This window comes from Capricornis sumatraensis, chromosome 21, assembly GCF_032405125.1.
Source record: "Capricornis sumatraensis isolate serow.1 chromosome 21, serow.2, whole genome shotgun sequence".
NCBI lineage: Eukaryota > Metazoa > Chordata > Mammalia > Artiodactyla > Bovidae > Capricornis > Capricornis sumatraensis.
In genome coordinates this window covers 52,099,111-52,111,548 of record NC_091089.1, presented here as the reverse complement: position 1 = coordinate 52,111,548, position 12,438 = coordinate 52,099,111, and the positions used below count along the sequence as shown (strand labels likewise).

The window sequence follows — 12,438 nt, the reverse complement described above, 5'->3', positions numbered from 1 at the left end:
ATCTTTTCTCCTCCTTATAAGGACCCCAGTCATATCCGACTAGGGACCATCCTAATGACCTCATCTTGACCTGCTCGCATCTGCAAGGGTCTGTTTCCAAAGGGGGTGACATTCACAGGCACCAGGGGTTAGGACCTCAGTGTATCTTTTTAGCAGACATGGTTCAACCCATAACAGTATGATTTGTATTCAACCTGTAGGTGCTCATGAAGATCATGTGAATGAAGTTATGTAGGGGATGTGGGCAGGCAGGGAGGGGTTATTTATGGAGAGCTTTGTGGTGGCCTAAGGTAGGGAGCTGCACTTTGGAAGCAGAAAGGAGGCGGACACACGGAGTGTGCTGGGTTCACAAGGAAGGGTCAAGCCCCTCCTGACCGTGGAGGGAGGTCCTCCTGGGGAGCAGCCAGCCTGTGGCCCGTGCTCACCTCTCTGCCTCATTATCCACACAGGCGGAACAACCAAGCAATGACTCAGATTTGGACCAGGATGCAGATCTAGCCTACAACAGTCTGAAGGTAAGATTCTTGGAAGACAAGCTTCCTTGAACCTCCTCCCTGCAGAGGCCCGGTGATGGCCCTGGGTGGCAGCAAAGCCTCCTGAGCTCCCGTCTGCTCTAAGTGGGGCCAACAGCACATAATTTCCTCTTCCTGCGTTTGTTTCTTCATCTTCAAAATGAAGGAAAATTTCTATGGTGGCTCAGATGGCAAAGAATCCGCCTGCCATGCAGAAGCCCTGGGTTCTATCCCTGGGTCAGGAAGATCCCCTGGAGAAGGGAATGGCTACCCCTCCAGTATTCTTGCCTGGAGAAAATCCCATGAATAAGAGGAGCCTGGCAGGGTTGCAAAGAGTCAGACACGACTGAGTGACTAACAGACATCCTCCATGAAACTATTAATGCTAATAGGAAATTTTCCCTCTATACAACACCCCCGGCCCAAAATTTGCCAGTTTTCCACACCAAACAATTCTTCAGTTCTCTGTGGATACCAACTAGGTGTCCTTCAATTTAATTCAGTTCTGTAAATTCAGTTTGGTACAAACTACTGAGAGTTAACAGAGAAATGCCCATGTAGGTAGTGGAGTGGTGGGAAGGACCCTGTACCAACCTCGGAACTCACCTTCTCTGCTCCACGCTCAGTCTCCTCATTCATTAAGGAAAGGGGTTATGCCTAGTGATCTCCCAGCTCTGTGATCCTATGGCTCTGTAACAAGTTTGCAGCCAATACCCACTTATCCATGTTCTTGGTGTTCTCTGGGAAACTTTGAATTCCATGTATTCCAGGACCCTGTCAGCAATTTATATAAAATTATCATACCTTAAATTGCCTGATTTCATCTTAAACACAAAGTAAATATTTTGCCTTGAAATTTTAAATACATTCAAAAATTGAGTTTCATTGGTATTCATGTGTCTGTACATAGGCAATTTTTTTCTCTGCTAGCACTGGCAGTTGGTGGCTTTCTGTACAACTAAAACAATGTCCTTGGTCTGTTCTCCAAAACACCAGTCCATGTGATGCTCCTTAGAAGATAGGGCAGAGAGCCCTCTCTAGACAAATAAATTTAGGACATTGTGGTTTAGTCCCTAAGTCATGTCTGACTCTCATGATCCCCATGGACTGTAGCCCACCAGGCTTCTCTGTCCACTGGATTTCCCAGACAAGAATACTGGAGTGGGTTGCCGTTTCCTTCTCCAGGGGATCTTCCAGATCCAGGGATCGAACCCGACTCTCCTGCATCACAGGCAGATTCTTTACTGACTGAGCCACCAGGGTTAGGATATCCAGCATTTTATATCCTCTTTTGTAAAGTCAAGAACTATATTAACATATCAGGGTTCCAGGAAGTCCTGTGTTAACATGTGGAAACTTTAACCCAGTGCTTCCACAAGGAAAGATTTGGTAACTGGATGCATCTACAGATACGAATCCCGCTGAATCACTTGGAGGAATGCAACCCTAGTAGGAATATCATGTCGGATCCTTAGTACTGATAACTTTGGGTTGTGGGTTCAAGTCCAGGCCCCGACTTTGACCTCTTGCTGACAGAAGCTCTCTGTGGCCCGCCATTAAAATGGGAAGATTGGTCTTAGCTTCCCAGGTGGGTGAGACAGGTGATTAAGGAAGGTGGTGGAGGAGGAAGCCCTCCTGGGAAGGGTGCCCTGACCCCAGGGAGTGACGAGGGTGTCCTTGGGCCGCCTCCCAGAGGCAGGAGCTGGAGTCAGAGAACAAGAAGCTGAAGAATGAGCTGAACGAGCTGAGGAAAGCCGTGGCCGACCAAGCCTCGGAGCACAGCCCGGCTACTGCTGGCACCCCCGACAGCTACAGCCTCCTGCTGAACCAGCTCAGGGTGGCCAACGAGGAGCTGGAGGTGCGCAAGGAGGAGGTTCTCATCCTGCGGACCCAGATAGTGAGCGCCGACCAGCGCCGCCTGGCGGGCAAGGGCTCGGTGAGGAGGGGCCCGCGGGTGGTGCGGGGAGAGGTGCTTTCCTTAGGTGTCTTCACCCGGGAGGGTCTTCAACCTACAAAACCAGAGTCTTTTGCTCTGGAGTCGCCTCTAAAAGTAGAGCAAGCTACCTGCTGTCCTCCCAGCATGACTTCACGGGAGACTTTGCCTGAAGCTTCTAGAATCTTCTGAAGTTACTCAATAGGAGCACGTTCAGAAGGAATGAGGCACAGAATCAGAGCGCACCTGGGCCACAGCATGAGCAGCTCCCCTTGGCCTGCTTTTTCACCTTAGGTCTTGTCCTTTGTTACTTACTTTGTTACCTAGGTGGAGAAAGTCTTTCCTCTCTCTCTTAGCCTCCCAGGGTGACAAGTCAAATGCAGCATTTGTCCCTAATGTGTCCGCCTCTTGCACAGATTGAGGAGCAGGAATGGAGTGGCCAGGGCCCCCCTGGGCTGCTCTGGGCATGGGCCTAGGGTGTGATGGGGCAGGTGTGTGAGCAGCATTATTTGTGGGGGATGCCACACTGAGACAGACTTCAGCTGTGTTCTCTGCATTTGGGGAGCTTTCTCCTCCAGGGACATCTTGCCTCTCTCCACCCCATTGTACCAGCCCCCCTTCTCTGCACTTGCTGTCTTTCACAGCCAGGCCTTAGTGCTCCCTGACTCTCCCCATGTGATTCTAAAATCCCATTCCTGCCAGGGATTAACTCCTGTTATCTGAAGTCTTCCTGGGACTTGATCTTTTCCCAAAGGCTCATTTTTTTCCACCTCTGTGAATGAAGTCATTTCATGACAGTTATTTGTATAACCAGAGTTCTTTCTTTCTTCGTCGGGGATCTCCTAGGAGCCAAACATCAATGCCCGAACCAGTTGGCCAAACAGTGAGAAGCACGTGGATCAGGAAGATGCCATCGAGGCCTATCACGGGGTCTGCCAGACTAACAGGTAAGCCCCACCTCTCAGTGACTGTGCCTGGGGGAGGTGATCAGGCAGGGCTCCTGCCCAGCATGGCACGTGAGGCCCCTCCTCAGGCACTGATCATGTGCTCGGTATTGGTTATTATAGGAGATAACTGGGGAGGAGTGGAGTTGGTGAGTCCCATGAGCTGAAGTAGCCCACTGTTAGCAAGACTCCAGTGAACACCCCTGGAGCATCTAGAACCCACATCCTCTGAGAAGCCCTGGGGAAGGGAGCTTCCCCAGGGAGGCTCGACAGGAGCAGAGGGAAGCCTAACCGGGAGTGACTTCTCTTATAGAAACGGGAGCAGGCATCAAGTGAGCCCGCCTGAGTGGTAGCAGGGAGCCTGCTGCAGCTGCTTGCTGCCCAACTACCGTCTTCACCAGAACAAACGTGACGGTGGGCCCCGTGCCCTGTCGTTTAAGACATGGAACCCACGCCAGGCCCTGCAGAGGTTGGATGGGAGACTCTGACCACTGCCGGATTGGCTAAAATGAGATTTCCCGGGACTTCAGTGAACTGACCACCTCTGGTTCCCCTCAAGGATGAGCTACCGAGGATTAAGGCAAAAGAGAGTGGCCAAGAGAGGCAGAGGACCCCGGGTGGAGCAGGGCCCTGACGGTAGCACACCCGAGCACATGAGAGGGTGCACGGGGGATCTGTCTGCTCACCGGCTCTTGAGTGACAGTGCTCAGCTTCCTTGTCTGACCTCAGTCAGTCGTAGCAGCCCGCTGCACAGGGTGACTGGGGTTAGGTGAGTTCATCCGCACGTAGCTGAGTGATGCTGTCCTGTGAAAGCGCGCTGTTAGCAGTGTCGGGGTACCCACTGTTAGTAGCTGCGCCTCCTTCTGCCTCTCTGGGCACTTGTGTCAACTTGGAACTGGCCCTTTCCCCTGGCCACCTTTCTCTCTTCCTGAATGTTGTTGATCAGTCGTTAAGCATTTATTCAAAATTGCAGGAAGCAGAAGTTGCCAGCAGGGGGCCCTGGGAGTGCGTGGAGAACACGTTGGTAGGAAAGTCACTGAATGACATGAGGACTTCCCAGGGCTTTGATTCCCAGTCTTCTCATCTGGCTCCTCTTTTGGCCCATGAGGAAGCTGAGCAGCTCAGGCCACACAACAGGCCCGCAGCTGAGTCAGGGTGGAAGGCGAAAGGCCTGATGCCCAGGCTGGGCTGCTTCCAGCCGACTGCATAGGCGATAAGAAGTTAAAGGTATTTTCACAGGCCCCCAGGAGGAAACCACTTATTTCAAGAGAGCCATAATTCTTTTCCATAAAGGAAGGAAAGAAGAAAATGAAAGTGAATTTCTGCATGACAAGACTGCAGGCAAGATGTACTCATTTTAAATTATCTTGGGTGAAGATAAGAAATGAGATGAATAAGAAAAAGGAGCACAGATGACATTTAAAAAAATGTTTTTAAAAGAAAGAAGAAAACAAGGAGCTTGGTCCTGATGGCAGAGTGAGAATATCTTTCTGATCTCCCTTTTTATTCATCCAGATGGTTTGTCAGAGTCCCAAGTCAAGGTTTTCCCAGGGCATGCTTAATACCCTTGATTCATCTTTGCAGCAATGATAATGATGGTGATAAAATAAAAATAGCTTTTCTTATATCTTAAAATAATTCCGTACCCAGCAAGCTCAGGGTACAATAGGGAACTAATAGCCTGTGAAACCAAGTTAAGTACAGAAAGGAGCCGCTGCCTCCAGGAGGGGAAGCCAGAGGAACCGGTTCTCCAAGTGCCTGGAAGTGACCTCAGTGGGTTTGTCAATCCCAGCAGTCAGGGAGGACAGCAGTGGGCAGACAGGCAGGGCTGGAGGATTGGGATGTGATTGCTGGAGCCCACCCAGCAAGCCCATCCTTTCCAGCAAAGGTGCTTTGAAGGCACAGTTGCTTTCGGTCTCCTACCATTTTCCTGTGATGGAGAGTGTTCTGGCTTAAATGTAAATTGTATTATGCAGGGACAGTTTTGGAGTTGGCATGGTTGGAAAATCTGTCCTCTCCCTAGAAAAACTTACTCTCGTAACATTGAATTTTTCTTAGGTTTCCAGAGAGACACACAGACACACACAAACACACACACACCCAACCTGGTCACAGCCCCTCCAAAAGCACTGGTCCCCAAGTTCAGAACTTTTTCACTTGCTAACTTTCATAGTCTATAGAATTACTTTTCTGATCTTTGCCAACTGTGTCTTTTGTTCTCAAATGTAGGTCGAAAAGCCAGTGTTGAGAACCTGCTCTGAGAAAAGCTGCAGGAATAGGCATAGCACGTCTGTCTCCAGATGCTCTCTCATTTTCACATCTGGGAATTCAGAGAAAACCAGCATCGTTATCAGCATTTTATAAATGGCAGAACTAGAGTAAAGAGAGGGCTGGTCCATGCCCCAGAGATGGGCTGTCACAGACAGGCTGGTGTTTGGAGAGACTGTCTTTTCAGAGCTGCCTGGAGCCAAGTCCATCAGGGAGAGATGGATCAGAGGGCTGGGAGACAGAGCTTCCTGCTGCTCTGAGGCTGGCTTCTCCTCTGGGCATTCGAGGTGGGGGGCGGGGCGGGGCGGGGGCGGGTCGCAGAGCTGCAGGGGGCACGGGTGTGGCCAGGGCTCAGACCTGGCTCCAGGAACCGGTTCCCTTAGTTGCTGGCCAGTTCCACCCACACCTTGCCAAGATGGTGGACTCAGGGTGCATTCTTGGACCCTTCCTCAGGTCCCAGGAAACCTCCTCTCAGGCCCCCTCCACCCAGCAGGTGCCGAGAAATGACCAGAGCCCTGGGCATGAGAGCAGCTTTACCATTGCCACCTGGGCTTGCGCAGCTGGGGGGTGGGGGGGAGTTGTCACCCCCTAAGGGGCCTGTGCAGGAGAGTGGAGACCTTGTCCCACCAGGGAGGGGTTTGTGCAGCCGCCTTGGGACGGGGTGGGGCCTTGGAGTTAGGGTTCCTTTGGCCTGGAGCCCCAGCAGCTGCAAGCTCTCCTGCTGGGCAGAAGGGGAACTTGATTATGCTCACAGACCCAGCTCAGCTGCTCCTGGCTGGAAGCTCTCAGCGTTTTCCCTGACGTTCCCCAAACGCTCTCGGCCCTCAGCCATCAGCACAGTTTGCTATGATTCCACGGCAAACAATACCTGTCCACAAGCAGTTCTCTGCTGCATGGCCAGGCCTGTCTGCGGTCTCACCATCCCTCTCGCTTCTGGTGTTGGGGAGCCATCTCCCATTTCTCAGAGGTCCCAGAATCTCCTGGGCAGTGGGGTAGAAGGTCTGGGTGGGAACTAAAGACGGAGCACAAAGCAGTCTTTGTAGAATTGGGACACCGACTGTCTCGGAGCTGGCAGGAACCGCGCCTGTTCTGTTCACAGGACAGCAGGCTCTTACACTGGACCAAGGGCTGGTGGTCAGGTCCTGGTTCCCACAGTCTCCACAGAGGCAAAGTCATATTATCCCAGGCCTTTCCTGGTGCACAACTTTACGGTTTTAGGTTGGGTAATTATAGATCTAGAAGAAACTTCCCAGATAACTCAGCTGAGAACTTGCACTTTACACCTGAAGAAACAGGCTCGGGCGTGTGGGTGGCTACCCCAGGTAGGAGCTTGTTAGCCGAGGGGAGTGGCTGCCATGTCTTGCCACCTCCCGTGTTCGGGCACTCTGCCTGCCTCTTACTCGTGTGTGTGTGTGTGTGTGTGTGGCCTCTTTGGGAACAAGGCTCAGCACAGTGAGACATATGAATATCAGTTCAGTTCAGTTGCTCAATCGTGTCCGACTCTTTGCGACCCTGTGGACTGCAGCACACCAGGCCTCCCTGTCCATCACCAACTCCCAGAGCTTACTCAAACTCATGTCCATTGTGTTGGTGATGCCATCCAACCATCTCATCCTCTGTCATCCCCTTCTCCTCCCGCCTTCAATCTTGCCCAGCATCAGGAATATATAGGTTGATATTAAGTGACATCAAGGACTTATAACATTTAAGAAGTCAATTCTTGTGAGCTTGTTTGGGGTTTTCCTTCTTAAGCCACCAGGTGGCCTTCTCTCCCCAGCTCGTCACCCGCCCCTGCCCAGTGGTGTGGAAGGAGGGGAGGGAGACCCCTTCATGGGAAACAAAAAATAGGCCTGTAGCTGGTTGCTGCTGCTGCTGCTAAGTCGCTTCAGTCGTGTCTGACTCTGTGCGACCCCATAGACAGCAGCCTACCAGGCTTCCCCCGTCCCTGGGATTCTCCAGGCAAGAACACTGGAGTGGGTTGCCATTTCCTTCTCCAGTGCATGAAAGTGAAAAGTGAAAGTGAAGTCACTCAGTCGTGTCCGACTCTTAGCGACCCCATGGACTGCAGCCTACCAGGCTCCTCCGTCCATGGGATTTTCCAGGCAAGGATACTGGAGTGGGGTGCCATTGCCTTTTCTGGAGCTGGTTGAGTGGTTCTTCATTTACTCATGTGTCTGACTTCCGGAGCTCAGTGGGATGACTGGGCTGCACGGTTCTCTACTCCAGTCTTTCTGCCCCATGCCTGGCATGTTATAAGAACGAGGGATGCGACCTTCCTCACTGCAGGGCTCAGCAGCACATGTGCCCCCCTTGAGAGGGGGTCTCCTGGGAGCTGCAGGGGTGAAGGGACCCTCTGAGGCCTGGCAGCCCCTCCTCAGGGTCTGCAGGACCCAGCCAGGAAAGGACCTGAGAGCAAGGCCAGGAGACCTTGGGTTCTAGCCTGGGTGTCAGTGTCAGGCAGGTAGCCTCCCCCCTTGTTGTGTCTGCCCATGTGGAGATGAGATAGTCGGGGATCTCCAGGGGCCCCTTCAGAAACAAACCCTGGGCCCACCTCTGGGCCCGACCCCACGCCGGCCGTCACTGTGCCTGGAGTTCCTGCCGGTGACCTGCCCTCTGGGTTAAAGCCACTAACACAGCAGTCACCAAAAGGCCCATGTTCAGTGTTAAGGGTTAACACCCAAGAAGGGGAAGGCCTACGCTGTTTACTGGCCCCCCTCACACAGCCCAGGCCACGTGTGGATGTGCAGGGGGAGTGAGACACACCTGTCAGCTGGGGAGGGGGCGGGGAGCTGGCACGATCTGGGGAAGCCAGGCCCAGGGGAAGGGCTGGGCCCTGAATCGGGGAGGTCCCAGGGCACACACCCAGCTGGTGGGAGGCAAGCGTGGGCAGGAAGCAGAGGCCACAGAGCTAGTGCTCCCTCAGCTCGTTCCGGACACTGCAGAGTTGGGCCTGTGCTGGGTGTGACCAGCTATGCCCGGGAGGCGGCCCACGCAAGCCCTGCCGGAGCTAGGCCCTTCCTCATGAGGAGGAGCTGGGGGGTGCAGGGGAGATGTGACAGGCAGCTGCACACCCCAGACCTCACACACATCCTGACTGACGGGGCATCCGGCGGCTGACCAGGGCCAGAAATGCTCTGGGAATGACTGTCATCTCCTGAGAGTTAGGTTGCTGGTCTTGACCGCAAGCAGAGTGGACACAGCTCCCGCTTCCTGCTTCCTGCCAGGGCTCTGCCTGCTGCCCGCCACCCAGTCCTTGCAGGTGTTTGAGGGTCTCATGCGTGCCCTGGGCAGGGCAGGGCTGGGGAGTCCATGCTGGGGGAGTCTGTGACACGTGCCTCCCTTCTTGGAGCTGCCTGGCCGGCATTGAGAAAACACAGGGCACACAGAGAGGACAAAGAGCTAGAAAGTCAGAAACATTGCCCTCCTGCTTTTCCAGCTGAGTAAACTGGAGCGATGCAGTCCAGTCCCAAGGTCAAGGGGAGAAAGTTCACTACTCACGATGCCGGTCGCAAAGTTGCTGTTAGCGGTCTCTTGTTGCCAGACTGCAGGGAGGACAGGAGTTGAGATGAGTTAATACTTTTGTGCCCTTGAGAAGTGACAGTAAGGGGACGCACGCTGACACACAGGCAGGATAGGTCGTCTCCTCCCCAGTCCTCGTGGAGCCGGGGTCCCCGCAGCTGTGGCCCTGTGGCTCCGTGGATCTGACACCCGGGAGGCCACCACCCCCGCCCTGCATAGTCAGGCCACGCTCGTCGCCTGCACCGTCCACCCCGCGCGGGTCCTCTCCTCCCTGCCCTGTTGCCTGGCCTCCCCAACTCACACTTGCTTTTCCTGGTCATTCTGGTAGAGGGAGGGGCGATGAGGGAGCCCCCGTGAATGCCTCCACCCAGCCCATGCTGCTGCGGTTCACAGAGTCTTCGGAACAGGTTCACCCTCTTACTCTGCCTTCAGCAGTGGGCCTTCCGGCCTGGAGCAATCAGAGGCCTCATGGGAGGGCGCGGGAGCCCACTCTCAGCACAGTGACCGGAAGCTGGGAGACTGGAGGGAGATGATGTTTGCAGGAGCCCAGATGCTGGTGATGTGAGGGGTAGGAGGGGGACTGGGCATTCTGGAACCTTCCCTCCTGCCTCTCCAAGCCTGGCTGCCCTTGTTTCCCTTTCCCCAGCCCTCTACTGCCCTCTCTCTCTCTTCCCCGTCTACACTGGATGCCCTGTTTTTCTGTCCTTTATTTCTAGCAAGACTGAGGATTGGGGCTACTTGAATGAAGATGGAGAGCTCGGCTTGGCCTACCAAGGCCTAAAGCAAGTTGCCAGGTCAAAACGTGTGTCTTTCTTCCTGTGTCTGCTGTTCTGCCTGCCATGTCTATGCTTGATTATTTTTCAGCTGGAGGGGATGCAAGGGTACAGTTCACTGGAGCGGGGCAGGGCAGGGAGGAGTGTCGAAGGGAATCCCCTTGCATCGCCGTCTGTCACATTGTGTGGAGGCTGCTTGTTAACCTCACAGACAGTAGCTCTTAATGGCTCACCGGAACCTTGAAAACCACCCGGCCCAGCTCCCTCACTCTGTGGGTGAAGGAACAGACGGGGTTAGTTAACCTGCTTAGCAGGCTCTCAGGTCTCTAGAATGGTGGAAATTTAATTCTGGGATTCCTGAGTCTGTGCTGCTTCCGTGCTCCATTTTGACCATCCTGCGTGCAGATCAGCCTAGAGCCCCGGCTACATCTGTGCTGCTGGCCCAGCTCCGGGCAGCCTGCCCTCCAGCACACGTGATGGTCCCCATGGTGGTAACTGCTTGGAGCTCACTAGAGCTGAGTGGCCCGGCCCCAGTGTGCTGCGGTGTCAGCGGGTCTGACCTCATGCCTGTGGGGTGAGGACACTGGGGCTTGCAGGGAGTGAGGAACTTGCTGCCTACAAGGAAGATCCAGAATGTGGACCTGGTTCCATTTGCTACCAGAGTCTGAATCCGGCCCTTTGGCCATCAGCCCTAAGCAGCCTAGCACAGGAGATTAGACAAACCTAGACAGTGTAATTAAATAAGCAAAGACATCACTTTGCCAACAAAGGTCTGTGTTAGTCAAACCTATGGTTTTTCCAGTAGTCGTGTATGGATGTGAGAATTGGACTATAAAGAAAGCTGAGCGCTGAAGAATTGATGCTTTTGAAGTGTGGTGTTGGAGAAGACTCTTGAGAGTCCCTTGGACAGCAAGGAGATCAAACCAGTCAATCCTATAGGAAATCAGTCCTGAATATCCATTGGAAGGCCTGATGCTGAAGCTCCAATATTTTGGCCACCTGACACGAACAGCTGACTCATTGGAAAAGACCCTGATGCTGGGAAAAATTGAAGGTGGGAGGAGAAGGGGATGACAGAGGATGAGATGGTTGAATGGCATCACTGACTCGATGGACATGAGTTTGAGCAAGCTTCAGGAGCTGGTGATGGACAGGGAGGCCTGGCACGCTGCAGTCCATGGGGTCGCAAAGAGTCAGACACGACTGAGTGACTGAACTGAGCTGATGTGAAAAGCCAACTCATTGGAAGAGACCCTGATGCTGGGAAAGACTGAAGGCAGGAGGAGAAGGGGGTGGCAGAGGATGAGATGGTTGGATGGCATCACCGATTCAATGGACATGAATTTGGGCAAATTCCAGGAAATGGTGAGGGACAGGGAGGAAAGGAGGTGCTGCGGAGCACCAGTTCACAAAGAGGCAGACATGACTCAGCAACAGCGCACCAACAGGAGCGCAGCCCGCCCGTCATGTCCCGCGCCTGCTGCCAGCACATGGCTGCTCAGGGCTTTGGCACAGCGTCACACACCTGAGACTGCCAACAACAGAGGGGGCGGAGGTCCTCAGGCTTGTTTCCCAGAAGAGAAAACAGGCTCAGCCAGGTGGGGTGAGGGCCATGCCGGCACCCTCGGCCTGATGCTGGCAGAGCTGGGCCAGGAACCTAGGACCTCGAGCGCCGTCTTCTGAGTTCTGCCTGCCGAGGACATCTCGGAGGTCCTGTAGCAGCACCAAGAGCCTCTCTTATTGGCAAAAGAAAGTTCAGGTCGGCTGGCTCTCGCAGCCGTGTGTCTCCTGGCTATGGGTTCGAACTTGGCCCCACCTGTGAGCCACGTGACGTCTGGCTCCATTTTCTCACTGGTAGAATGTGGATCAGAATCAGACCTTCCTTCTCAGGTTGTTGTCAGGAATAGATGCAGGTGAAGCACTCTGTACACACACCTGGCGTGGAGGAAGCACGGAATAAATACTAGCTGCTGCTTGTATTATAACAGCTATTTTGGAGTAAGATCAAATTCCTGCCCCATCTAGATGTTTGCTTTATTTTGGTTTGGGAGCAGAAATTGGATGTGCTTTGATACGTAATTAATTTATTAATCAAGCGAAGAAGGCACAGCCCGATGATGCATCAGGACACCTGCCCAACCTGCCCTGGAACATGGCCTCAGACCTGTCTTGGGTTTAGTGGTCTCACCTGCCAGATGAGGTAGCCAGCCTGGGGCTGGGGCAGAGGTTCTCAGGCCTTGCACAGAACCCTGGCAGTAAGCTCACTCACAGCACAAAGTGGGAACTGATCGTTTGGGTAGAGTTCCTAGAACCTGAGCATTCTAGTCTATTTCTCTCATTAAATTTATAGCTTGCTGGTGATTACTTTCAGTTTATCGTAAGCCAAGATTGGATGTTATCTAAATATTGTGTCCCCCTAAAAGTGCTGGCTTAATTGCCAAATTATTTTCCACAAAACCCTCATTATTGCTTTCCTTTGGTGATGAGTG

General features: G+C 53.4%; 1 protein-coding gene across 1 annotated transcript in view; it reads left to right on the top strand.

Annotated features, from left to right (window-relative positions):
• MYO5B (myosin VB) overlaps nt 1–12,438 on the top strand; it is a 197,923-nt gene that overhangs the window by 158,431 nt on the left and 27,054 nt on the right. Inside the window, exons 27-30 of the mRNA XM_068993666.1 lie at nt 450–515; nt 2,206–2,448; nt 3,292–3,392; nt 9,893–9,970. Coding sequence (XP_068849767.1) covers nt 450–515; nt 2,206–2,448; nt 3,292–3,392; nt 9,893–9,970 — 488 coding nt within the window. The remainder of the gene's footprint in view (nt 1–449; nt 516–2,205; nt 2,449–3,291; nt 3,393–9,892; nt 9,971–12,438) is intronic.